Consider the following 25,039-nt stretch of genomic DNA (forward strand, 5'->3'; position numbering starts at 1 on the left):
TTGCTTTTGATGTGTTCTTTGAACAACATTATTGAATTATTTCTAGAATTTTGCATTAGATTTTCCAATCATTCTTGCATTCATGTGAAAACATAGGCTCTATCTACACTGCCATTATAACACAGACTGAACTGGATTATATGGCAGTGTAAACCCATATAATCCAGTACAATGCAGTTCAATCTGCATTATATGAGCCTACACTGACCATATAATGCAGTTAAAACTGCATTATATGGCAGTGTAGATGGGGCCACAAACAGTGTGCTTCCCTGGGCTCTTTTTGAAGCCTGCAACCCTCTGGGCTATCGTTTCTCTTGCCAAACAAAAGAGTAAATTGTTTTTGTGGAAGCTTCCAGGAATTGCAGTTCAACTTTTAAATAGGTTGCACTCCATCTCCACCACCACACTATTTCAGACACACACACACAAATACCCATTTTTCAACAAGGCCACCTTTTGAGTCCCAACCCTAGCTTTGACAGTCTGGAAGCCCTCAAAGCACCTTAAGGGTAGAGACTATATATATATATCCAAGTCGATTTGGACCTTGGGGCACAATAGGCTCTCTCAATATTAACATCTAGCTTGAACTTGTTAATCACTACTTTACACAGCCCCTGGTAGGTGGATCTTAGAGCTGCAGTAAAATATAAAATATATCCTACAATTTGATGGTTCATCTCTAGAGTAATTCGAAGACTCATATCTCAGTCCACAAATTAAATTCAGAAACTAAATGCAAATAATTCAAACAAACTGTACCATTCAGAAATACCAAATGTGGAGTCACCATCACACACTTGAGTATTTTGCCAAAAAAAGGGGGGGACAGATTGGATATTGCTTGATAATTATCAAACAAGTGAAATCTAAAAGAGATCAAAAAGAAAGAAAATGCATTGACGTCAATGTGTCAAATGAACCACACACCTCATTAGAAAAACATCCCCTTCCCCCGAAACAGTGCCAATGCTACATTTACACAATCCTAGCTATAATCTTTAACAGATCATATCTTTTTAGTAAAGCATACAATAGCCTCACTCAGGCATGTAATCTTGTACATTATGTTCAACAAGTAATAGGAAGATAATGAGGGACTGCAGAGGAAATTCAGTCAGAAATTAAAATAAATTCCTGTCTGTTTTGTATCCCTTAATGATTAGCCAAGACTTTACAATCCTTGCTAGAAACTACTTCCTTATTCTCTCTCTCTTTAAAATACAGATCATATTTAAACTAAAGAAAGTCCTCTAAAGGGTAAGGAATTTTAGGTCTCTAGGTGTTTTACTTAGAATTCCCATCGTCCTTTGTCCCATGGCCAGTGTCAGGGGATTATGAAAGTTGTATGGTCAAAACACCAGAGGATTACTTGAATTGAACATTTTATTGATTAGCCCTTAGGTCATATCTATTTGTATAGAATGTAATCAGGTCTTTTAAAGCCTTGTTGTTTGGCTTGGTACTTTGATATGATCTAATGTATTGTAACAATACAATAAATAAATATGATAAAACTGAGTGTGTACATCACATTTCATTGCCACCCCTACAATTTACCCCAATCAGGCCCACAGAGGATTACTTGAGACTTTCCTTGCCAAACTGGGACAGTTGGATGGTACTGGAAAGTGTTAAAGATATCTTTATCTGTGCATTAGAATAATGTAATTAGTTCTCAAAGCTTTAGTTTGCAGCCCAGGAAGTTTTCTACTGGAGCTTTTTCCTGAGCAGACATGCCTATACAATCCACCATACAATCTAAAACAGAGAAATCCAACAATTCCCAAAATACGTGCCTTTAGCTGTTTCTACATAAATTGTGAGTTCTGGGGTAGATTGCTCCCTGACCCCAAAACCCTCAATTTCTATACACTTTAAATACATTTCAAAGACGGAGCCCTACAGACAACTGGCAGAAGTACTCTTATGTCATTTGATGGACTCCATGGGACTTTAAAGCAGTGGTTCTCTGGTTCTCAGCCTGTGGGTCCCCAGATGTTTTGGCCTTCAACTCCCAGAAATCCTAAGAGCTGGTGAACTGGCTAGGATTTCTGAGGGTTGTAGGCCAAAACACCTGGGGGCCCACAGGTTGAGAACCACTGCTTTAAAGTGTGTAGAAATGGGAGAAAGCCAGCATATGATGGGGTCCCTAGTTAAGATTTTTCTTTGATTCACATTTGCTGAGAGTCTTTAATGTCTTCAGGACCTGAAACCACTTCCGAGTGCATTATGCCTGCCCCAGGTCCGTAGTCCTGTGTCCCCACTGCAGGAAGGCCTCTCTGAAACTGAGGGCAGGAAACTGTCAAATTAACAATTTGCAAGCTGTTCTGGGATCATTTTCAGCTGAAGGGTGAGATATAAATATTCAAAACGAGTAACAAAAATTATACTTTAATGTCTGTAGTTTTTCATAAAGGGCTTCCTACCCTAGAACCAAAAAGAACAGAAGCTATCTTTTTATGGCTAATAGTAAGAACCAAAAGACAATAACTGAACAATGGGCATCCTTTGTTACTTCCTTGAATTCCTGGGCAACCGCAGCATTAAGTTGCCCGTCCTAGTGTTAATAGAAGGGATCAGGATCTTATCTCCAAAAATCCTCGAAAGTTCTTGGCTCCTTCCACCCAGTTCACTCCAGACACTGTGTCCCTGCCTGAAGCAGCTTGCAGGCTTTTTTGAAGGCAAGCTAAAGCTCAGAGGGAAGAGGCATTGATGAGCACAGGCTTGTTCGGTTTGTAGTGTGATGAAAAGACACAAGGCAACCTCAATCAGCCTCTCACAAATGTAGCCTCAAGAGAAAAGGAAAAGCAGATACAGAGACAGGGAGAGAATCCTTGTTTTTCAACTGCTGTCTGACACTGGTTCCCCTTGCTCAAAGCACAAATATAAGGAGCAGCGTTTCCTCCAGGAGGGCCTGCCTTCATAAGATAAAGGCAGATGGAGTGCTGCACTCGGCCCTGCCGGCACAGGTGAGCGAAAGGGAGCCATTCAGACCGGTGTAAGGAATAATGTAATTAGGCATTTTTGGAAACAATACGCAAACAAGACCATCCACTCTGCATATGTTTGATTCTCCTCAAACCTGTCAAGGGTAGGAGTCTTTATGAGAGGAAATATGTTTTTTATGACCAGTGTGAGCAGAAAGCTAATTTGGAGCTGCTGTCTGTTGCTTGCTCACTGTATGGCAGAGCTGGAGGAAACAGCACAGGGAATGTAACACAGGGAACTCCGTGACAGTGGAAATACAAATACAGAGGGAACCATATTGACTATGGAACAAATTCCAAAGTTCGTATTATCATAATTCCTTCATTTGGCTCAGCAAAAATGCAAAATTTGGTGCACCCAAAATGCACAAATAACTTTCTACCTGATATCTTTTTGTAGATTTTTGGTAAACTTAATAAAGGTATTATCTTAATACTGATCTATGCTACAAAAAATATATTCAGAGCAAGTAATGCTTGTGGTGGTGGGAATTAAGGATACTTAGTGCATTATTTCTTTGGATTTATTGGTTCAGCCCAAGTTTGCTTAGAGGTGTATGTGACATTTTATCCCATTATATCATTGTTGTCACCAAATATTCACAAACTAAATGAGATGATTATGGAGTGTTTATGGGAGAGTGCTCCTTATCCCGATTATGTTTAACCTTCTCATTTATGTTTAAGGCAGAAGGGAAAGGAAGAGACGTGATAACTGTCAATTTGAGCATGTAAATAAAAGAGAACAAACTAGATGGCTTAAAATGCTAGAGATAATGTTCAACTAAGGCCCAGGAACTAAATCAAAGCATAGAATGCCTAAATATCTGCTTTTATTCTGTAAACCCGAAGATTTATGTACACTCTGTGCTCCTCCAAGCACATTGAAAACTGTTAAACTGTGATAAAATGAATTAAAATGATTAATAGATATACCTTAGCCAATCGCCATTTTGAAGTGTGGGCTTTGATACTAATTATGTGTAAATAACAATTACTCATGCAGGGCTGCTTTGTTGTTCCCATATAATCTTGTTTATTATTCTGAATGGTCATTTCACATTAGAGTGTATTACCAGATACCGAAATTGCTTCTTTTTCTCTTTTTCACAAACAATTTTCCAGAAACATCTTTATGGAAAAAGAAATTGTGGAGGGGCCCACAAACGAATTCAGAAATGCGGCTTCAAACCAATGCACAGCACAGCCACTATAGGAAAGAAAATACAAGAATTAGAATTAATTTTTATGTAATCCATTGAAAGCTTGACAGAACTGACAGCAAATACCACCACTGCAATGTTTTCTGTCATCTCTATATATTCTGGTATAGTGGAATATATATAGTATAGTTCGTAGTTGGGATTCTTAGGGACATGTTTGCACAACCACTAATCTTTTCTCATCTAATGGACTAAATCCATGCTAGGAGGGACAAAGCATATTCAGGAGTTTTAGGTTCCCTTTTCAAGAATGATTACCTAGTGGATATTCGAATCCAGCCCTTTACCAGTAAAAAATCTCAAACACGGATGTTTAAACTGCTTAGTGGGTACAAAGTAATGATTAACTGGCAACTGTTCCTAGGCTTGGACCTCTTTTCCAAGGCCTGTCCCTGTTCAGGAATAGTAAATATTGATTTTTCAGATTCCCAATAGATGATGAGAACAATGAAACATTTTTCCTCCCATATCTTCAGAACACTCAGATCTTTTCCTGCCTTAACAGGAAATTGTACAGTTCTTCTATCAAAGCTGCTCATCTTGCCTAGAAAAATGCATAGATTTCTGGAAACATGCTTTTGGCATATAAACTGAAAACTGTGAAGCTTTCATCACAGAAAGGAAGTGGCATAAAATTTAAAATGGAAAAGATTTCAGACACAATCAGACTGGGCTACTTTTCCTGCCATGTTGTTATCAAGACACAGTAACTCCTCCTTCCAAAGATGTATATTTGGGCTCAGAAATAAATATGTGATTTTTCCTTTTGTAAAAAGTTCCTTTCCAAACTTGCAAAGTTCAAAGCATCAGAAGGAGAGTGAACCAGCAGCAGCTGTAAACCCCAAAATGCTACAGTATCTAACCCTTTAATAAATTGTATCTACTTTATGATTTTGTGTAACTTGTATCTTTCAACTGTATATTGCATCTATTTCTTATATATGAAATGTATATAAACTGCTTCTTAGAAATGTATCAAAATGTAACAGAAACAGCACCCCCTCTGTGACCCCATTCAGACAATCTCCTGGGAATGGAAAAGGATGGGCAAAATCCCTATGGCTATATGTTTCTCAAGCAATCAGAAACTCAAAATTTGACCTCAGTTGGGGAAACTGACAAATTCCCATTCTGTACCCTCCATCAGCAAGCAAAGCTTTTGACAGCTGGGTGATGTTTAAGAGCTTTTAATTGCTTTCTACTGTAATTTCTTTTTCAAGATGTACTATTTTTGTACTGTACTTGGTTGTCTCTTAATACTATAATTTAATTATATTTCAACATTTTTTTCAATTTATCTGTACTTGTTCTTATTTGTTTTATGTATACCTGTTTCAAACTTGTTGTGAGACTCCTTGGATCTCATTTCTGGGAGAAAGGTGTGAAGTCAGATAGGTAAGAGAGACAGATATCTGAATGACGGTCTTTCATACCACCTAACTATAGCACTGTGATTCTAATTTACTTGCCACAATAACATCCTATAAAACTCTGGGGTTTGTAGTTTGGTGAGAACTAGAGCTCCCTGCCAGATGAATCAAAATTCTACTCCTTAAATTACACATTTCAGAATTTCATTGAATGTTGCCATGGCAATTAAAGTGAAATCATAGTGCTCTAATTCTGAGGAGTCAAAGAAATCCTAAGGTGTGCCTGTGCAGGTTAGTTATAGCCTCTATATCCTTTGCTGGCTTTAGAGGCGGTAAAGCCGACCAAATTGCCATAAAGCAGTATTCCAGCAATGCTGCTGCCCATGTTATGGGTATTCACAGGGATTTTAGAGGGAAAGTATATGTGGATAATAATAATCAGAAAACACATGTTTAGCATTTCTGGTAAAATCCCCTGAGTAGTAATAATACTCTGGTATTAGCACTTGAAAAAGCTACTTTTTGGACCACAATTTCTAGGATGCCCAGCTGGCTTGGAATTGCAATCCCCAAAAGCATTTTTTTCTCTATAGACCCAGATTCAAGCCTGTGTATCGGGGCCCTGTTATTTCTCAATGGGTAGAACTGGATTCTGAAAATGTCTTTTCAACAATGGCTGAAAAATTAGTTTCTTCCCCAAGTCCCCACACACCTTCTTTTCCTCATACAGTTTTATAGCAGAATATCATAATCAGTCTGTCATCATTTAAACAAAATGTAGTTTCATTTAATCATCCTTACCTCAGCCAGAGAGAGCTGGACAGTTCCACGTTTTTCCTTGTCTAACATCTGAAACATTTCTGAATGGAAAAATGGGAAAGGATGTCATATTTAAGCATCAGAGCCTGTTACATAAGAAGCAGAAATAGGGGAAGGGGGTAATTTGCAGAATCTTGGAATTCAGGTTATGTCTTACAAGCATGTCTTTAGACTGATGCTTTCACAGTTGGCCACAAGCTCAAGAGTTGTTCTTGCCATGTGAAGAGAGGTGAGGCAGGGAAGGAATCTTTTTCTGAATCCCACCGGTGCCACCAACTGAAGAGAGCCCAATTTGTGGTACTCAACTCAGGCAGGGGAAATCTTTGTCTTTAAATCCCACTGCTGCCTCCAATTCAGGAGATGTGTGCACGTGTGAGAGGGAGGGATGGAGGATGTGTGAATGTATGACAGGGATGATTTAGTGGATAAGGAAGGATAACGGAACTGATTGGGTTTAAATGAGTAAAGATGGTAACTTATATAGGAAAGTACGGTAACTTATATAGATAGGTACGGTAACTGCCACCAACGTGAGGTAACAGGCTTACAGAGAGGCAAGGAGACTTATCTTTATGAACAATAACAAAATTCAAGTTTATTTTTGGTACATAAGCGTATGGTTTCAATCAGTAAACGTTCCGGATCTTAAGTTACAATGTAGTCTTTCTTGAATGGATATTTCTTAAATAACTTCTCTTCAAAACAGTATACTAAACTCCCCTGGTCAACTTATATTCCCAGCCTTTCCCCTGAGTGACCATAAGCTGCCGTCCTTAGCTGATTTCCACAGCTCCTAATCTTTCCAAAACCTAACCGCAACTCTTCTTCTCAAACCCCTAACAGCCACTCCTTTTAAAACCCTCACAGCAACTGAACTTTTAAAAGGGAATATGCTCCAACTGTCATCTTAGCCACGCCCCCTTTTTCCTCCAGAGAGAGGTTACGTTGCCATGGCAACCCGCTGAACACAGCTGGCTTCCATGTGAGACCTGTCTTCATCAATACATAACTCCCCTTTTTCCTTTTAATAAACAAATAAAATCATATCAATAATTCCCATTAACTCATAACATCCTTACACCTCCCCCCTAAGAAAGATTATTTTTGCCTTTTCTATGCCTAGAATGGGCAAAAATAATTAATAAATACATATATACATACACAACAGTATTCCTGAAATAAAACACAAAGTTAGATACAATACATAAATCATAAAATACAAACCTTCACTGTTGCATATACACATAACATGTCCATATCTTACCATTCAACATACAAACCATAAACGTATTGGTCACCTTTCCCACTGTTAAGATTCACAATCTCAAATCAAAAGACATTTTAAAAATACATTTTCCATAAATCATATTTGTAACAGTTTAATTTTCATTCAGGGTTATTCCCCAAGTCTTTATTTATACACTGGACTAAACATCTTCCGATACTCAGTACATTTCATAGGGATCTTCTTCATGCCACCTGGCACAGTTCATCGATGTTTCCTTCTGCGGAGCATTCCAGAGGTTAACATGTTGTTGGGGATAATTACACTCGTCCTTCCCAGCAACACAATGAACTCTCTCTGTCCCAAAATGTTTTTTTGCGAAACTTCCAAGAGTCATTTAAGAAGTCCTGCGAAACATTGTCCAAACATTTTTGTAGAATCTTGAAAGTAAACTGCTGATAGTTAAAACTACCAATCCCCATCACGTCAGGGTCTTTACCACTCTCTCCATCGAAAAATAACCTCCGCTTGCTTCTTGGTTTGGCTGACCTGTCATAGTAGCTCTTCTGTCTCTGCTGGGCTACAGCTAGATGTTCTTGTGCGATGTCTCTTGCCACTCTCATGGTTGACTGAAGATCGGTCAAATATTCGGCCACTGGAACTGCATCAGTTGATGGACTCGCCTCCCAGTACTCCTTAACTAGATCCAAAGGACCTCGAACCTTCCGGCCATACAAAAGTTCAAAAGGACTATAGCCCATGCTGTCTTGTGGGACAGATCTGTAAGCAAATAGCAGTTGTTGTAGCTTGATGTCCCAATCATGTGGTCTCTCTTGGCTGTATGATTTTATCATTTTTATTAGAGTCTTATTCAGATTTTCCACTAACCCATTTGTTTGCGGGTGGTAAGCCGTAGAGGTAATATGTCTAATACCACATAACTCAAGCAGTTTTTTCATGAGTCTTGAGGTAAACTGTGTCCCTAAATCCGATATTAATTCTTTAGGATATCCAGTTCTTCCCCAAATGGACAGTAACGCATTGGCAATGGTGGTAGTCTCTATATTGGTGAGAGCTACTGCCTCTGGATATCTCGTAGCATAGTCAATCATGGTTAAAATGTATCTATAACCACGTCTACTTGGCTTGCAAAGAGGTCCTATAATGTCGATTCCCACTCGATAGAATGGTTCCTCTATCACTGGCATTGGAATGAGAGGCGCCTTCACCTTGTCTCTACCAGAGCTCAATCTTTGGCAGGTATTGCATGATTGACAGAACTTTTTTATACTCTGGAACATGCCTGGCCAATAAAAGTTTCTTGCAATCCTCTTTGTAGTTTTTCTGGTTCCCAAATGTCCACCATGAGGGTTATCGTGTGCCACCCCCATAATCTGATTTCTAAACTTCTCTGGCACTACAATCTGGCTATGTACTCCTGACTTTTCTTCTGATTTCACACTTTTGCTTTCCCTATAAAGCACACCATCTTTTGTAACAAATTTATTGGGTAGTTCTTCTGCTGAATCTGGTAAACTTTCAGCTTGCTTAAACAAAGGCTTCAGGGATTCATCTTCCTCCTGAGCTTGTTTAATTTCTTGCACTCCCCCTGTTTTACTAACAATTTCGATAATGGCGGAACTGGATTCTGGACCCTGTTCAGATTCTGGTTGAATAGGTAAGCACACTGCTTCCTGAATAGGGCTTCTGTTGTAATCTTCCTTCTCCTCACACAACTTTTTCCAGTTCTTAACTTGTCTAGCTAGGTCATTGCCGATTAAACATTCATGAGGGATATCTGAGCTAATTGCAAAGTCCCAGATCCCTTTCCATCCATTGTATTCAATTGGGAGAGATACTACCTCAGCTGGTACAGCTGGTCCCAAACCCTTTAGATTTATCTCAGAGGTGGGCTTTTGATATTTCTGAGGTACCGATTTTGGGTGGATAACACACACCTGGGATCCTGTATCCCTCCAACCTTGTTTTTGTTGGTTCACAATAGTGATAGGCTCAAAATAATCTTCAGAAAAATCATCGGATAAAATAAATAAACATTGTTTCTCCCTAGGGACAGTCTCAGTACTGCTTAGCAACTTAATATCACCATTAAGAGTATTTTCTTTGGGCTCTTTATTCATAAAGAAGGATGTTTTATCTCTTCTTAAAAGAGGACATTGGTATTTTAGATGATCAGACTTCCCACACTGATAGCACCTTGCTTTTACCTCAGGTTTGGTCTGATTAATTACCTCAGGCCTCCTGTAGGCGGTGTTTTCTATGGCAGGCGTCTTTTTGTATTGTGTGTGTGTTTGATAATTGAAAAATGGCGGTTTATTCTGCCTTCTCTCACTTAGTCCCTCATCGTTCCTAAATCCTTCCCTCAGAGTGATTAATTGGTCTGTCATTGAAGCCGCTTCATTGGCAGTTGATGGCTTTCTGTCTTGAACTAACCACCGATAATCTGAGGGCACTAATTGAAACAGTTGTTCCAACTTAATTAATTCCCTCAGCTGTTGAAAAGTTTCCACTTCTGAGGTTCTGAGCCAACTATCAAATAATTGAGCCTGTTTTGAAGCTACTTGTGCGAAGCTTTGGTGCTTTTCTTTCCTCAGAGATCTGAATTTTAAACGATAAAACTCAGGTGTGAGTTGCAATTTCTGTTGTACCTGCTTTTTAAAGAAATTATAATCTCTGTGTGACTCTTCAGGTACATCACCATATATTTCTAACAATTTCCCACAAATTTGGGGTCTTAAATAAAGCATCCATTTTCCCTCATCAATTTCAAAATCTCTGCAGCACCTCTCAAAAGAAATCAAAATCTTTTCCACATCATCATCTTTATTAAACTTTGGGAATCTCTTCAGAAGTAGATCAGACGCTTCAGTCCTACCATTCCCTTCTTGGTTAATAATGTGTGGTTGAGACAGTGCCAATTTCTCTTTTTCCAATTCCAATTCCCTCATTCTCAACTCTCTCTCCTTTTCCTCAGTCTGACTGGCTTTTTGTAATTCCATTCGTTTCAGTTCTATTTCTTTATCCTTCTGCAGTTGCATTCTTTTCAATTCCTTCTCTTGTTCTATTTCCCATCGTTTTTCCTCCCATTCTCTCTCTCTTTGCTTATCCTCCCTTTCTCTTTCTCTTTGTTTATCCTCCAATTCTAATTTTCTCAATTCAATTTTATATTTAAGGGTTTCCCTTGTCTCAGGGGTTTGCTCAGAGTCCGAACTATCTCCTTGGTATTCACTAGCCTCTCCTGCTAATTTCTTTTGTAGTCTAGTAGCCATTTTTCTTAACTTTTACCTCACGATTTCTTCCTATGTGGTCTTAAGGCACTTAGTTTGAGATGTTAAAACGTATCCCGCCGCTTGGCACCAATTGAAGAGAGGTGAGGCAGGGAAGGAATCTTTTTCTGAATCCCACCGGTGCCACCAACTGAAGAGAGCCCAATTTGTGGTACTCAACTCAGGCAGGGGAAATCTTTGTCTTTAAATCCCACTGCTGCCTCCAATTCAGGAGATGTGTGCACGTGTGAGAGGGAGGGATGGAGGATGTGTGAATGTATGACAGGGATGATTTAGTGGATAAGGAAGGATAACGGAACTGATTGGGTTTAAATGAGTAAAGATGGTAACTTATATAGGAAAGTACGGTAACTTATATAGATAGGTACGGTAACTGCCACCAACGTGAGGTAACAGGCTTACAGAGAGGCAAGGAGACTTATCTTTATGAACAATAACAAAATTCAAGTTTATTTTTGGTACATAAGCGTATGGTTTCAATCAGTAAACGTTCCGGATCTTAAGTTACAATGTAGTCTTTCTTGAATGGATATTTCTTAAATAACTTCTCTTCAAAACAGTATACTAAACTCCCCTGGTCAACTTATATTCCCAGCCTTTCCCCTGAGTGACCATAAGCTGCCGTCCTTAGCTGATTTCCACAGCTCCTAATCTTTCCAAAACCTAACCGCAACTCTTCTTCTCAAACCCCTAACAGCCACTCCTTTTAAAACCCTCACAGCAACTGAACTTTTAAAAGGGAATATGCTCCAACTGTCATCTTAGCCACGCCCCCTTTTTCCTCCAGAGAGAGGTTACGTTGCCATGGCAACCCGCTGAACACAGCTGGCTTCCATGTGAGACCTGTCTTCATCAATACATAACTCCCCTTTTTTCTTTTAATAAACAAATAAAATCATATCAATAATTCCCATTAACTCATAACATCCTTACACCATGTAATCTCACTTTTCCGCTCCAAGGCAGTATTATCTATATATGTACACCCTCTCATACAATCCAGCATGTAATCCGCAGCCAGATCTATTGCAGACATCTGCCACCAGGGTAAATACATTCATGTTTGCCAAGTTGGCCCTAATATTTGGTAGAATGAGGCTGGAGGCACAAGAGTGTGTGTATGCTTCATAGGGACAACCACATTGGATCAGACCACAATTTCATTTAACAGTTGACAGTTGGACCCTTTCACACTACATAGTTATAGCCCTGTGCTTCCACTTTAATTGCCATGGCAACATCTTATGGAATCAGGGAGTTTGGTGTGTGGAGCTCTGTGGCTGAGAGTTAGAAATACCCTTTCTTAAACTGCAAACCCTAAGATTTCATAGGATGGCAGTTAACATGAAATCATAACACTGTGATTATGTGGCATAAAAGAGCCCCTGGTCCATATGGGAAGCCCATGAATAGGTGCAACTACACCCTCTACTTCATGTTCTTTAACTGCCTATTAGTTATGTTTGGCTGGTGAGGAAAAAGAATGTATTTCTGTATTTCTCTCAACTTTCTCGGACAAATAAATTTGGAATGCTGGAATACCTATCTTGGGAGCTAAGGCAGCTTGGCCACTTAATCAAATTTTGCAAATTAGAGATATTTTGCAATAGTTCTCTTTCAGTCACAGTTCCTTTAGTCACAAAAAAAGAGTAAGTATTTTACTTGTTACTAAAAAGCCTGGAGCGAGATTGGAATAGTTCTCCAGAAGATTTCCCCACTCTCCTTCTGGCTTCAGAGAAAACTTACTAAACAGGGTTTCCAGGCGAATCATGCAGGCCAGGAAGCCATCAAAGTCAATGGTCAGCTTGCTGCAGGCATAGCGGGCAGCTATAGTATGCTGGACTTTGTTGTTGAGAGTGAAACCTATGAGAAAGGAAACCCTAGAATTAGTAAAGGAATGTGTAGCTGTGCGGTCCAGTGCAGCACCTTTTAATTCTTCCTATTCAGGTATAGTTTGCAGCTACAAACAGACATAAATAAAAGCATTTCTTAACTCTGACAGGTTTAGTAATTTTTCTGTTACTACAATACGTACACACTCCTTTCCAGTCCCCGTTGTTCTCAAATAGTCATACAGACCAAACAATCCCCCACCAAGTAATGCATTTTATGCCATTTCACAAGAGTTTCCTTGTCCTGTATTCAGACACTAAGCACCTAATTAGTGAAGTTTTAAAATGCTCCAGCCAGAATCCATTGCAGGAAGCCAAATTCATTTTTAAAGCATTGTCAGTTTTTAAAGCTTTGTTTTAGCACAAGCTACAGCTACAACTTGAACAAGAAACACAGTCTTTGAAAGTCAGCATGTTCTCACATTGCAGAGATAATTTCTTTGTTGTCCAAAAAGGACCAGATACTTCCCTCCAGCGCAATAACAACAGAGTCTTGTGAAACCTTAAAGATTAATAGAGCTATTGTTGTACAAGCTTTTCATGGACTAGCCCAATTTAATGCATGGAATGATATCTACAGGGGTATAAAGAAAAATGTTGTGACCAATTCAGTCATGACTCACAACATCTAAGAATGAACACCTCTGAGAATTCTGTGCAGAGCTTTAAATGAATATAGAATAAGTTATAATCATTCACAAAAGCAGAAATACAAGCTTCTTTTTGCCACATGAATTTGAAGCCTGTAGTGAGAGAGGACACCAATGTATCAAACGAAACCTAAAGAACAGAATCAACATTTCTGATATTTCTAAGGACTTTATCACATGAGGCATTGCAGCTAGATTATCACCTTTGATGATGGCAGCTATCACACGACAATGTATGCACCCTGCTACCAATCGCCCTTATGAGACTCCTAGCCATTTAACTGATTGATATTTATTTGCTGATTTATTTTTTAATAGTCAAATTGCACAATTGCATTAAAGACACCCTGGGTAGGGAACAGAGTAGGAAGATGGAGTTATAAAAGCTGTGAAGATGACTGGTTGTGGGACCACAGGTTAGCAAATCAGCACAGTTGCACCAATGAAGAGAAGTGTCATGTTGAAGGTTCTCAAAGTACTCATTATCCAAATGTGATTATTGTGATATCATGGGTTGGTGTGATAAAGTCCTATTTCAGCAGTTTCACACTGCAGAATCCCTTTAAAACAGGGGTGTCAAACTCATTTTCATCAAGGGCTATATCAGCCTAACAGTTTCCTTCAAAGGGCCACTGAATTCATGGATGGAGTATTATCGGATACAAAGAGACAACTATAATTTCTTTTACATAGTAGTCGGTGCTCTTTAGTTTTTACCCAGTTTGGATCTCTAGATGTTGTTGAACAACAACTCTCATCACTTTTGATTATCCACCATACAGACTAGGGATAATAGAATTGTAATCCAACTGCCCTTGTGGTTCTGAGGTTGAGGAAAGGTTAAAAGATATTTTGAAGTCAGACATCATATCCACAAGCCTTGTGTCTCAATTCAGATCACACTATCCTGACTTAACAGAACAAACTGCAGCCTCCCAGATGTTACTGTATTACAACTCCCTTCAGCTCTAGTCATGATTTCTAATGATGGGGGATATAGAAGCTTTAGTCCGGCATGTAAGAGGCCACAGATTTGGCCCATGGGCCTTGTATGTCTTCCTTTGTTGCACAAATACAGGATATAAAGAACAATGAGAAGAAGGGAAACAGTATTTTCCCTTACAGCACAAATGTGAGCTGAAAGGAGCCTTTTCCATAAACATGGAGATTTCTTATTAGAATCCTATATAAAGGAGGAATCATGCAGGGAAAATAAGCAGACTGACTATAAGGTGAACAAACCAGAGGTTTGTACAGCATATAGCAGTCAAGATATTTTTCTGAAATCAGTGGTACTCATTTCAAAGTAATAGGCATAAGGCCAGGGAGTAAGGCATTTAAAAAACAACTTCTGTGTCTTTTGACATGGTGGTTCTTATCCGACTATTTTCAACAGTCTCTTGGAATTTTGATTATTTCTGTATATATTTTAATTATTATAAACTGTCCTGATTCTTGTCATAAAAGGGAGGATTGGTTTTAATAAGCAAATAATGAGAATATCAGACATATTCACTATAAAAGGTGTTACTATGTAACTGAGAATTCCCTTTACATTTTTTCCTAGTAATAAACCCAATATTTGGAATGTTCAGAACACAGCAACCCGACATGAGTTAGAATCATAGAATAATAGAGTTGGAAGAGACCTCATAGAAGGGAGGATTGGTTATTAAAACCAATCTTCCCTTCTATGACAATGCGATTTCCTGCTTCTTGGCAGGGGGTTGGACTGGATGGCCCATGAGGTCTCTTCCAACTCTACTATTCTATGATTCTATGGGCCATCCAGTCCAGCCCGCTGCCAAGAAGCAGGAAATCGCATTCAAAGCACTCCCGACAGATGGCCATCCAGCCTCCGCTTAAAAGCCTCCAAAGAAGGAGCCTCCACCACAGTCCGGGGGAGAGAGTTCCACTGCCGAACAACTCTCACAGTGAGGAAGTTCTTCCTGATGTTCAGGTGGAATCTCCTTCCCTGTGGTTTAAAGCCATTGTTCCGCGTCCTAGTCTCCAGGGCAGCAGAAAACAAGCTTGCTCCTGCCTTCCTATGACTTCCCCGCACATATTTATACATGGCTCTCACATGTCTCCTCTCAGCCTTCTCTTCTGCAGGCTAAACATGCGTAGCTCTTTAAGCTGCTCCTCATAGGGCTTGTTCTCCAGACCCTTGATCATTTTAGTTGCCCTACCTTGGACACATTCCAGCTTGTCAACATCTCCCTTTAATTTCGGTGCCCAGAATTGGACACAGTGTGATTCCAGGTGTGGTCTGACCAAGGCAGAATAGAGGGGTAGTATGACTTCCCTGGCTCTAGACACTATACTTCTATTGATGCAGGCCAAAATCCCGTTGGCTTTTTTAGCTGCCGCATCACATTATTGGCTCATGTTTAACTTGTTGTCCATGAGGACTCCAAGGTCATTTTCACCCATAGTGCTGTCGAGCCAGACATCCCCCATTCTGTATCTTTGCAGAAGGAACTGAAAGTTGAAGGAACTTTCAAATGGCTGCCCCTTTGCACCTTTGCACTTATTCCATTCCTTTGTCCATTGTTTACAGCCTGGTCATGTTTACAGATGCTCACCACTAGGTGAGCACTGTTTTGAGTTTTAAATTGTTGTTTTATATGCTTATTTTATTGAATTGCATTTCATATTATATTTTATTTTATGTTTTGTTTTTAGGCACTTTTGTGCCATGTGTAAGCCACCCTAAATCCCTTCGGGAAGATGATGACAGGATAGAAGAATAAGGTTGTTACTATTGTTGTTGTTGTTGTTGTTGTATGCACAACAAGATTAGTACACAGCAAACAAGAGCACTATGCTGGCTGTTGTATTGGATCACACGTCGAACACGTCCCAAGTGTCTAGGATTGTGTGATGTATCGGCGAATAATGAGTGCAGATCTGAGAAGGATGACCTTTCTGCAGCTGACAGATGGTAATATTTTCAGCACCAATTGTGTTTAAGTGCAGGCCAAAGTCTTTAGGCACTGTACCCAGGTCCTGTTCACCACTGGGACCACCTTGACTGGCTTGTGCCAGGGTCTTTGCAGTTTGATCTTTAATCCTCATATAGTGTAAGCTTTTCCAGTTGCTTCTCTTCAATCCTGCAACATCGATGATCCATACTTCATTTTTTAACACGATCGTCAGATCAAGAGTATTGTGCTCCAAAACCCTTGTCAGTCTGAATTTGGAAGTCCCAGAGTAGCTTGATGTGTTCGTTTTCTGTAACTTTTTCAGGCTTGTGATCCCACCACTTCTTTGTCACGGGCAGATGGTATTTGTGACACAAGTTCCAATGGATCCTTTGGGCAACGGTATTATGCCTCTGCTTGTAGTCTGTCTGTGTGATCTTCTTGCAGCAGCCAAGGATGTGATTCATAGTTTCGTCTGCTTCCTTGCAGAGTCTACACTTGGGATCTGTCTTCGACTTTTCAATTCTGACTTTGATGGCTATTATTATTATTATTATTATTATTAATTAATTAATTAAATGGAGCTGCATGAACCTGATCATAAGAACAGAAAAACAACTCCACTGCTCCGTGGTGTACATACCTGCTTCCTTGAGAGCATCTCTCATTTCATGTGCATCTATAGTTCCAGAGTGGTCAGTATCTACTTTCTTATAGATTTCCTAGGTCAAAGAAAAGGGAAATCCAATGATCAGCTATTTCAAACTAATTTTGTAACTCTTGTGTTGCTGTAGAAATAATCCAGTTTGAAACCATTTTAACTGCCTTAGTTCCGTGCTATAGAATAGAATGGGAGTTGTAATTTGGTGAGGCACCAACACTCTTATGCAGAGATGGCTAAAGATAGTGTAAAACTACAACTCCCATGAGTTCATAGCCCTGAGCCATGGCAGTTTAAGATTTTTCAAACAGCACTAATTCTGCATTGTAAATGCACCCCTAGTTTGCTCCTCAAGCTTTGCAACTGCTTCTCCTGTCAAGCAAGGGAGCTTGGTTTATTTGAAAGTGCTAATGATTGTAAAGGAGGAGATTTCAATTAACTAATAGCAAGCTGTGTGCCCTGGGAAGCAGACTGCCCACCCACATTGCAAATGGGCCCTTGAGGAATAACCCCTTAGTTTGGCAAATGCAGTAATATAAAACATTATTGAGCGAGAAATACTTTAAAAGAACAACAGACATTTCCCAGCACCAAATGGTTTCTTACCCAGCTGTAGCTGCAAAATTAGAAGCTATTCTGCCCTGTAACTCAGCAAGAATTTCCACTATGTCTGTTTCTTTTGAATTCCCATTCTACTGTAAAAGGAATCGAACGTAGATATGAGCACTCAGGGCCCAACAAGAGATTGGTGATCTGGAGGGATAATCTGCTTAATTAACATAATTTTAATGTAATTTCCATATATGTGACAGAGGCCAAAACGGTGGCATTTCTCTCCCCCCCCCCCCCCCATATTCTAAATCTGAAATTGTTATCCTCAAATAGACCTTAAGGGTAAGAGCTGTCCTCAGTCATTGTCCTCAAATAGAAAGCTACTTTTAAGATGAATGAATGCACACTAGAGCCATCCATAACTGAGCAGCAGAAGAATGATGCTCTGAGATTCATCCTCCTACTGTTTGCAAGACATTATGGCCATCCATGTTAAATGCAACTTTTTATATTCTGCCCCCAAATATGAAAATGTGGATGAAGCCCTGAAAAATAGGAATGCTAGGCAAAGCAAAGAAAGACTGTGATGCTCATCTTCACAGGTTGTGCAGTCTGTAGTTATTATGCTTACTCTGTTTCCTTGAGTAACTTGCTCTGTATGACTTTTGAATTCACTGTTGTGGCTTCACTTGATTTTATGGTCTGCGAGTGAGTTTAATCTCCTAATTTATCTAGGTTCAATGGATTCTGGCTTTTCTGTTATTGATTCACATCATTATGTGTCAGACTCTAGACTCTTAGCCTTCATTCTTCCCCATTTGTAAAATGAATGAAGGCATTTTGGAGTATCTTCCAGATGCTTCTTAGATAAGTATACAGTGTGTTTGTTTCAAATAGAGAAGATACGTAGAATGATATGCATTGTGGTTTTGCTTGACCGAATGATGTCTTTTGCTTATACTTTGCAGACCATGGCAGTTTGGAGTGTGTAAAAACTAAAATTATCTGTGCTCATTTGATGGTGAGTGAGAGGAATAACAATACTAACACAAATCATTTTTAGGTCCTCATATATTCCAAACTGCTATTATCTGAAGAAAAAGAAATAAGCAAAGACATCAGTCAGACAAGTGTTACTTCTGGACTACAACTCCCAGGTGCTAGTTGGGGAATTCAGAGTATTGTGGTCATAAAAGTAATGTTTCCAAACACCAATTATAAGATTCCAGTAGTTTGAATCCCACATCTTGATCCATTCAAGTTCCAGAATTTTGTGTAATGTAATTTACCATTCTGATTGAGCAAACTGTAAGGCAAAAGCTGCCTAATCATGAATGCAAACATTCATTAGGAGAAAAGCAGACAATTCTGCAAGACGTCGGCCAAAAGGAACAGGACTCTAATTTGGAAGAACACTACATACATACCCGACAGCTGCACAGAAATGGCTTCCTGGTCTAAACAGCCATTGATTTAAGAATTTAACAAAAAGGAAATTGCATTTTGAATTCTCGTAATACTTTTTACCAGATATCTCTGAATCTTCATCCATAGTATCTTGAACTCTGCAACTCCCAAGCTTCCAGTGCCATGGTTCTGGAGAATGTTAAGGTCTCATAATCCAAATTTGAAAATATTTCCCTCCTTAAGCAGCGCCCAGCCTAGATAAAATTAATGACTCATTAAATGTACACTGCACCACTTTGCGTGATGCATGAATCAACACACCCGGAGGAGGCACACCTTCTGTTTTCAGTTTGCTTAGATAAGGCTGAAGATGTCTGGCCTCTCCTTTGCAGTGTTATATATTAGAGTTTTCTAGAGTCACGCAGAACTCCCTTGACTGTAAGAGGCTGCTGTCTGCTCTAAATCATTAAGTAAAAGACAAAGGTTTCAAACTTTCCTGCACATACTTTTTAGGCTGCTCAGACCCTATTTATTTATTTATTTATTTATTTATTCCATTTTCTCCTTCCTTTAGAAAGTACACAATGATTTACAAGCAGCTCCCACTGATTTCCCAGGCAAGCACTTGTCAGCGCCAGGCTTACATTTTCTTTATTTCAATAATTCCACATCTCAAAAGCTCCTGAAGCAGCAACTAGTATTTTGGTATTTGTTGCTGAACAGCTATGATTTATGCATACTTCCCTATGAGTAAGGGCCCTTTCAAACTACACTATTACACTGCTACATTCAACTTCAGCTGCCATGGCAATCTCCTCTGACATACTGGGATTTGCTGTTTATTGTGATTCTATGCCTTACCATTATTTTGGACACAACTTTAAGGTGAACCTATCAAGAGTTCCTCTTGGCAGGATTCATTTGGGGAGAGGGTTTGCCATTGCCTTCCTCTGAGGTTGAGAAAGAGGCTGAGAAATTGGGTCCTGCCAAAGTTGCCCAATAGGTTTCCACAGCCAAATGGGGACTTGAACCCTTGTCTCAAAGAATCTTATAATAATAAATAACAAAAATGTTATTTTCAAGCCGCCCTGTCCCAGCAAGGGATGGTACTGATTTTAGGAGAACATATATTAAAATTGTAATGATTGTATGTTAGGAAACAGTATTTAGAATTATCAGCTTTTGTGTCCCATCAAACTACAAGCCTTGCGATTCCATTAAATGTTGCCATGGCAGCTAAAGTGGGATTATAGCATTGTTACTATGATAAAGAGTTTGGAGATTCACTGAAGACACTACATATACTCCTGAACCTGACTAAAAATGCACAGGATGAAGTTCAGTTGAGACCCCTTCTATACTGCAATATAAAATCCAAATTATCTGCTTTGAACAGGATTATATGGCACTGTAGACTCATATAATTCAAAGTTCAAAGCAGACAATGTGGATTATTTGCTTTAATAATTTGAATAATATGGCAGTGCAGAAGGAACCCAAGTGCAGCTGTTTTCAACAGATTGAAACAAAATTGGATTATATCCTTTTAGTTACATGATTGTGGCATCTGAGGTCCCTTCTACACTGTCATGTAATACAGATTATCAAAACCGACATTCCACATTATCTGCTTTTAACTGGATTATATGAATCTACACTGCCATATGAACCAGTTCAAAGCAGATAATCTGGATTTTATATGGCCATGCAGAAAGGGCCTGACTCTGCTACCATCTAGGTTTTTTACCGACTGTCCATTTTGTTGTGTGTATTTGCGTGTTGTGCATTTGAAGTATTTGAAGTTTTTGATTTTTTAAAACTCTGCCGAATGCAAAGCAAAATAGGATAATTAGCAAGATCAGTTCTGACAGCCAGAAAACAGAATATTAGAACCAGTATAGGAAGAATGTGGATTCTACAACCATGTTACTAAATCTGCATCTTGCTTCACTTCACATTGAACAAAGGGAAGCCCTATTCTTCTGGGAAATCGTTTTGTTAGTTCACCAGCTCTTTAATTGTAGAGAGTACTTTACAGCCCTTGTAATCATCCCACAACCCAGGCATGACGCTGATTGTTATTCTCGATTCAGAGAAGAAGCATTACTGTCCCTCTTCCCTGTCCAAATAAAAGCAAACAACATGCCAGGGGGCCTTCAGAGTGATCTAATTCCTACTCAGAGGGATGTAATGGACAGAAAATAGAGACAGCATGAAATACAAGGAGAGAGCAAAAGTCAGTGACAGTTGAATAGTATGGAAAGTGAGGCCAGTAAGATTCAGAAAAGCCCTATCTTTTACAGGAGACAGAAAATTGTGTGGGTTTCTTTTTGGTTCTCCAATTGTGGGAGAAGGTATGAAAAAAGTAGTTTTGCCATCACAGTATGCACCTATCTGATTATTGACCCTAGTAAAAAGTTTTTGTGGCATTTCAGAGATGACAGTGGGGAACCAGAGGTACACATTGGAGTCAAAAGCAATAATACTTCCCATTTTCTTATTTTATACTCTCTTAAAAATAGTTGCCTGTTTCTGGTGCTAAAGAAACTTGAGGAAGGATTTGTAAGTAGAAAGGGTCATGTCTTTGTGTACAGAAAGAGAGAGGCATACAGATCAATATGAGTTGATACACATATAAGAGCTGTGGAAATAGAAGAAGAGGAAACAACAGGGAAACATCTGTGAAGCAGGAAGGAGCAAGAAGGGATTGAAAAAGGTGGTTAGATAAATGGAGGCATGGTGAAGGAAGTGGTGGAGCTAGAATCCTGAAGTGGCAAAGTTGGCTGAACCAGTTTGAAATTGCTGGTGCCTATTGGGAAAGGAAGATCACCTTTTTAAAATGCCCCTCACAAAGAAAACTTGCTACAGAAAATGAAGCCATACAGGGACACATCAAGGAAAGAGGTTCGGATATAGCTTCCTTCCTACTCAGCTAGTCTTTTAACTCAAGGACCTTTCTGTAGCAGTTGTTGTTAAATATAGTTATGATCCTTCCCATCTAACTTAAGTCTTCTGCAGATGATGATGATGATGATGATGATGATAATGATGATGATGGTGATGATGATGATCTGGACAGAAAAACAAGAAAATTGATTTCACCCACGTAGTGATGTCGACAGACTACCTGCCCAGAAGATCAGGAGGCAGGGGGCTTCTGCAAGTGAAACAAACAGGAGAAGGAGAGAAACATGCACTGGCAGACTAAGTGAAAGACAGACAAGAAGGTCAATAGTAGAAAACTGCTTAAAGTGCAAAAGACAAAGAGTGAATACCATAAAAAATACAATGCAAAGCAGAAAACTGGCAAAAGAAGGCTCTCCATAGACAGTTCCTGGGAAAATGGTGAGCAAAATTGACAAGGAAAAAACATGAATGTGGCTCACAAATGGAACTTTGAAAAAGGAGACCAAGGGCCTGATTCTTGCAGCCCAAGAGCAAGCAATTAGAACAAATGCGATCAAAGCCAGAATTAAAAAGTTGACTACAGATTCCAAGTGTAGACTCTGCAAGGAAGCAGACAAAACAATGGATCATGTACTCAGCTGTTGCAAGAAGATCACGCAGACGGACTACAAGCAGAGGCATAATACCACTGCCCAGATGATCAATTGGGACTTGTGCCACAAATACCATCTGGCTGTGACAAAGAACTGGTGGGATCACAAGCTGGAAAAAGTTACAGAAAATGAATATGTCAAGCTACTCTGGGAATTCAGACCGAGAGAGTTTTGGAGCACAATACTGACCTCATGATCGTAGAAAAAAACAAAGTAATGGATCGTAAATGTTGCAATCCCAGGAGACAGCAGGATTTATGAGAAGCAGCTGGAAAAGCTTACATGATATGAGGATTTAAAGATTGAACTGCAAAGACTCTGGCACAAGCCAGTCAAGGTGGTCCCAGTGGTGATCAGCACACTGGGTGCAGTGCCTAAAGACCTTGGCTAGCACTTAAAAACAATTGACGCTGACAAAATTATAATTTATAATTGACGCTGACAAAATTATAATTTTGTCACCCTACTCGGATCTGCATGCATTATTCGCTGATACATCACATAGTCCTAGACACTTGGGAAGTGCCCGACATGTGATCCAATGCAAAGGCCAGCATAGTGATCTTGTTTGCTGTGTTCTAATCTTGTTGTGTATCTAATAATAAACAACTTTATTTATAACCCGCCCTATCTCCCTGAAGGGACTATAATTCTATAGTGTGAAAGAGCCCCAATTCAGGAACAGAGAAAGAAATACTTTTAGAGATTTCAAAAGTTTAGGCTTGTGCGGAAGCATACACGTTCAAAGTTTCTTCATAAGTTCACACCAGATTCATATTGGAAGAATCAAGGAATCCAGCTCAGTCCAGTTACAATATTCCTACTATGCAAACTCAATGAAATTGCTGCTGAAACAGCAAGAATTATTCTTCTAAATTACAGCTTCCCCCTCTACAGCCCTGTCTGTGGCTTTCTGCCAGCCACCTGGCTACACATCTATAATAAACTCATTCTAGCAAGTTAAACCATTTGCATTTTTAATTACTCTCCTATGAGAGAAGAACATGCTGTGAAGCTTGGCAGGTCCTCCATCTCTTATTTCTTCCATATCTCCTGAGCCATATGGAAAGGAGAAACTGGTTCTGGTTTGATGGCTTATCCCCTTCTCACAGTTCTCCAAATCTCTGTCGATACCTTCTCAGGCATAAAGGGTGGAAAACACATGGCCTGATCAAATTTGGAATATATCCAGTTTATGTATAACAATTCGGCTTGCTGTTGCTAAGTCCAAGGAGGTGATGACATGCAGTAATTAAGTGTGGCAAATTCAGAGTTTAGATACGCATTGCGATTGTCCTGACAGTTACAACCTCAAGGAGAGTCAGAAATTACAGGCAGCTATATTGAGCTGTATTAAGACATCAGCTACCTTGAATCTTTTGCTTGAAGAAATACAAGATGTAAGTTTGAATTAATTACACATTTTGGTGCCTCAAGTGTTAGCCCTCTTTCTTGGTATATTTGACCTGATAATTTCAAAAAATGGCACCAGTTTCCCCCTCTAGTTCTTGAGATACAGAATATATGCCATAAATTTATCTGCTCACCCATAGAAAACTATGATAACCATATCTAAGAAATTAGTTGATGCAGTCTATCCAATGTAATTTTCTGAGTCAGCACCCCAAATAACCCCAGGAAGAGGCGTAAAAACAAAGACACCAAGATATTTTCTTTTTTTTGGGGGGGGGGGGGGATATATAATAGCAGTCTTCATCTCCTCTAGAAGCAAGGATTTTGTAAAGCTAGCAGATCTTATTTGCTCCAGCCATCTCCAAAATGCTCTACATTACCATAAGGATAGCTCATCACAATACATTGCTCTCCCTCCGTGGGGATTGCAATTAAGCTCCAAGGGAATGGGACTTCTTGATGCTTTCATCCTCTTCCTTATCGTGTGGACACTCCATCTCTGCAAGCCCTGGCTTCACTACACTATTGATGCCTTTGTGCATCGAAGCAGAACAGAAATGTAAGACAGGAAGCGATCAGCCATGCAACTAGCAATAAAGGATGACTCTCCTTGCCGTATTAGGCTGTTTAGATCTACATTCCACGCTTTCTGCCTCCAGCAAGTGAAGGCAGGTGTGCCAGGAAAATGAGACATGTAAATCTTGCCGCATTTTGTCAACAGGTTCACAAGGGAAATCCATGAGAGAAGAGTAAAACTTGAAGGATACATCTAAGAGGCTGATCATTTCCCGGCAGGTGTTTAGATTGAATCCATCACTTTTAATGTCTGTTCCTATACAATAAAAAAGAGACAAAAATTGTTAGACAAATATTTATCTGTATCCTATGGAAACACTGGGGAGCCATCATCATGCCTAGTTAGCCTCTGCAATTAAAGTAAAATATATTCCTTGTTTTGCCTCATTTGGAAGACAGCTGGACCCCTCAGAAAAACAAGATTATGGGAACATCGTCAGCAAAATGTGATTATTGGACAAATACT

General features: G+C 39.4%; 1 protein-coding gene across 1 annotated transcript in view; it reads right to left on the bottom strand.

Moving 5' to 3' along the window:
* Positions 1-4,005: 4,005 nt before the first annotated feature.
* capn8 (calpain 8) overlaps positions 4,006-25,039 on the bottom strand; it is a 56,737-nt gene continuing 35,703 nt past the window's right edge. Inside the window, exons 16-21 of the mRNA XM_008125885.3 lie at positions 24,765-24,829; positions 19,145-19,213; positions 17,048-17,126; positions 12,685-12,801; positions 6,388-6,446; positions 4,006-4,203 (exon numbers count right to left, since the gene is read on the bottom strand). Of these exons, the coding sequence (XP_008124092.2) occupies positions 4,180-4,203; positions 6,388-6,446; positions 12,685-12,801; positions 17,048-17,126; positions 19,145-19,213; positions 24,765-24,829 (413 nt within the window). The 3' untranslated portion in view covers positions 4,006-4,179. The remainder of the gene's footprint in view (positions 4,204-6,387; positions 6,447-12,684; positions 12,802-17,047; positions 17,127-19,144; positions 19,214-24,764; positions 24,830-25,039) is intronic.

This window comes from Anolis carolinensis, chromosome 1 (assembly GCF_035594765.1).
Source record: "Anolis carolinensis isolate JA03-04 chromosome 1, rAnoCar3.1.pri, whole genome shotgun sequence".
In the NCBI taxonomy this organism is placed as follows: Eukaryota; Metazoa; Chordata; class Lepidosauria; order Squamata; family Dactyloidae; genus Anolis; species Anolis carolinensis.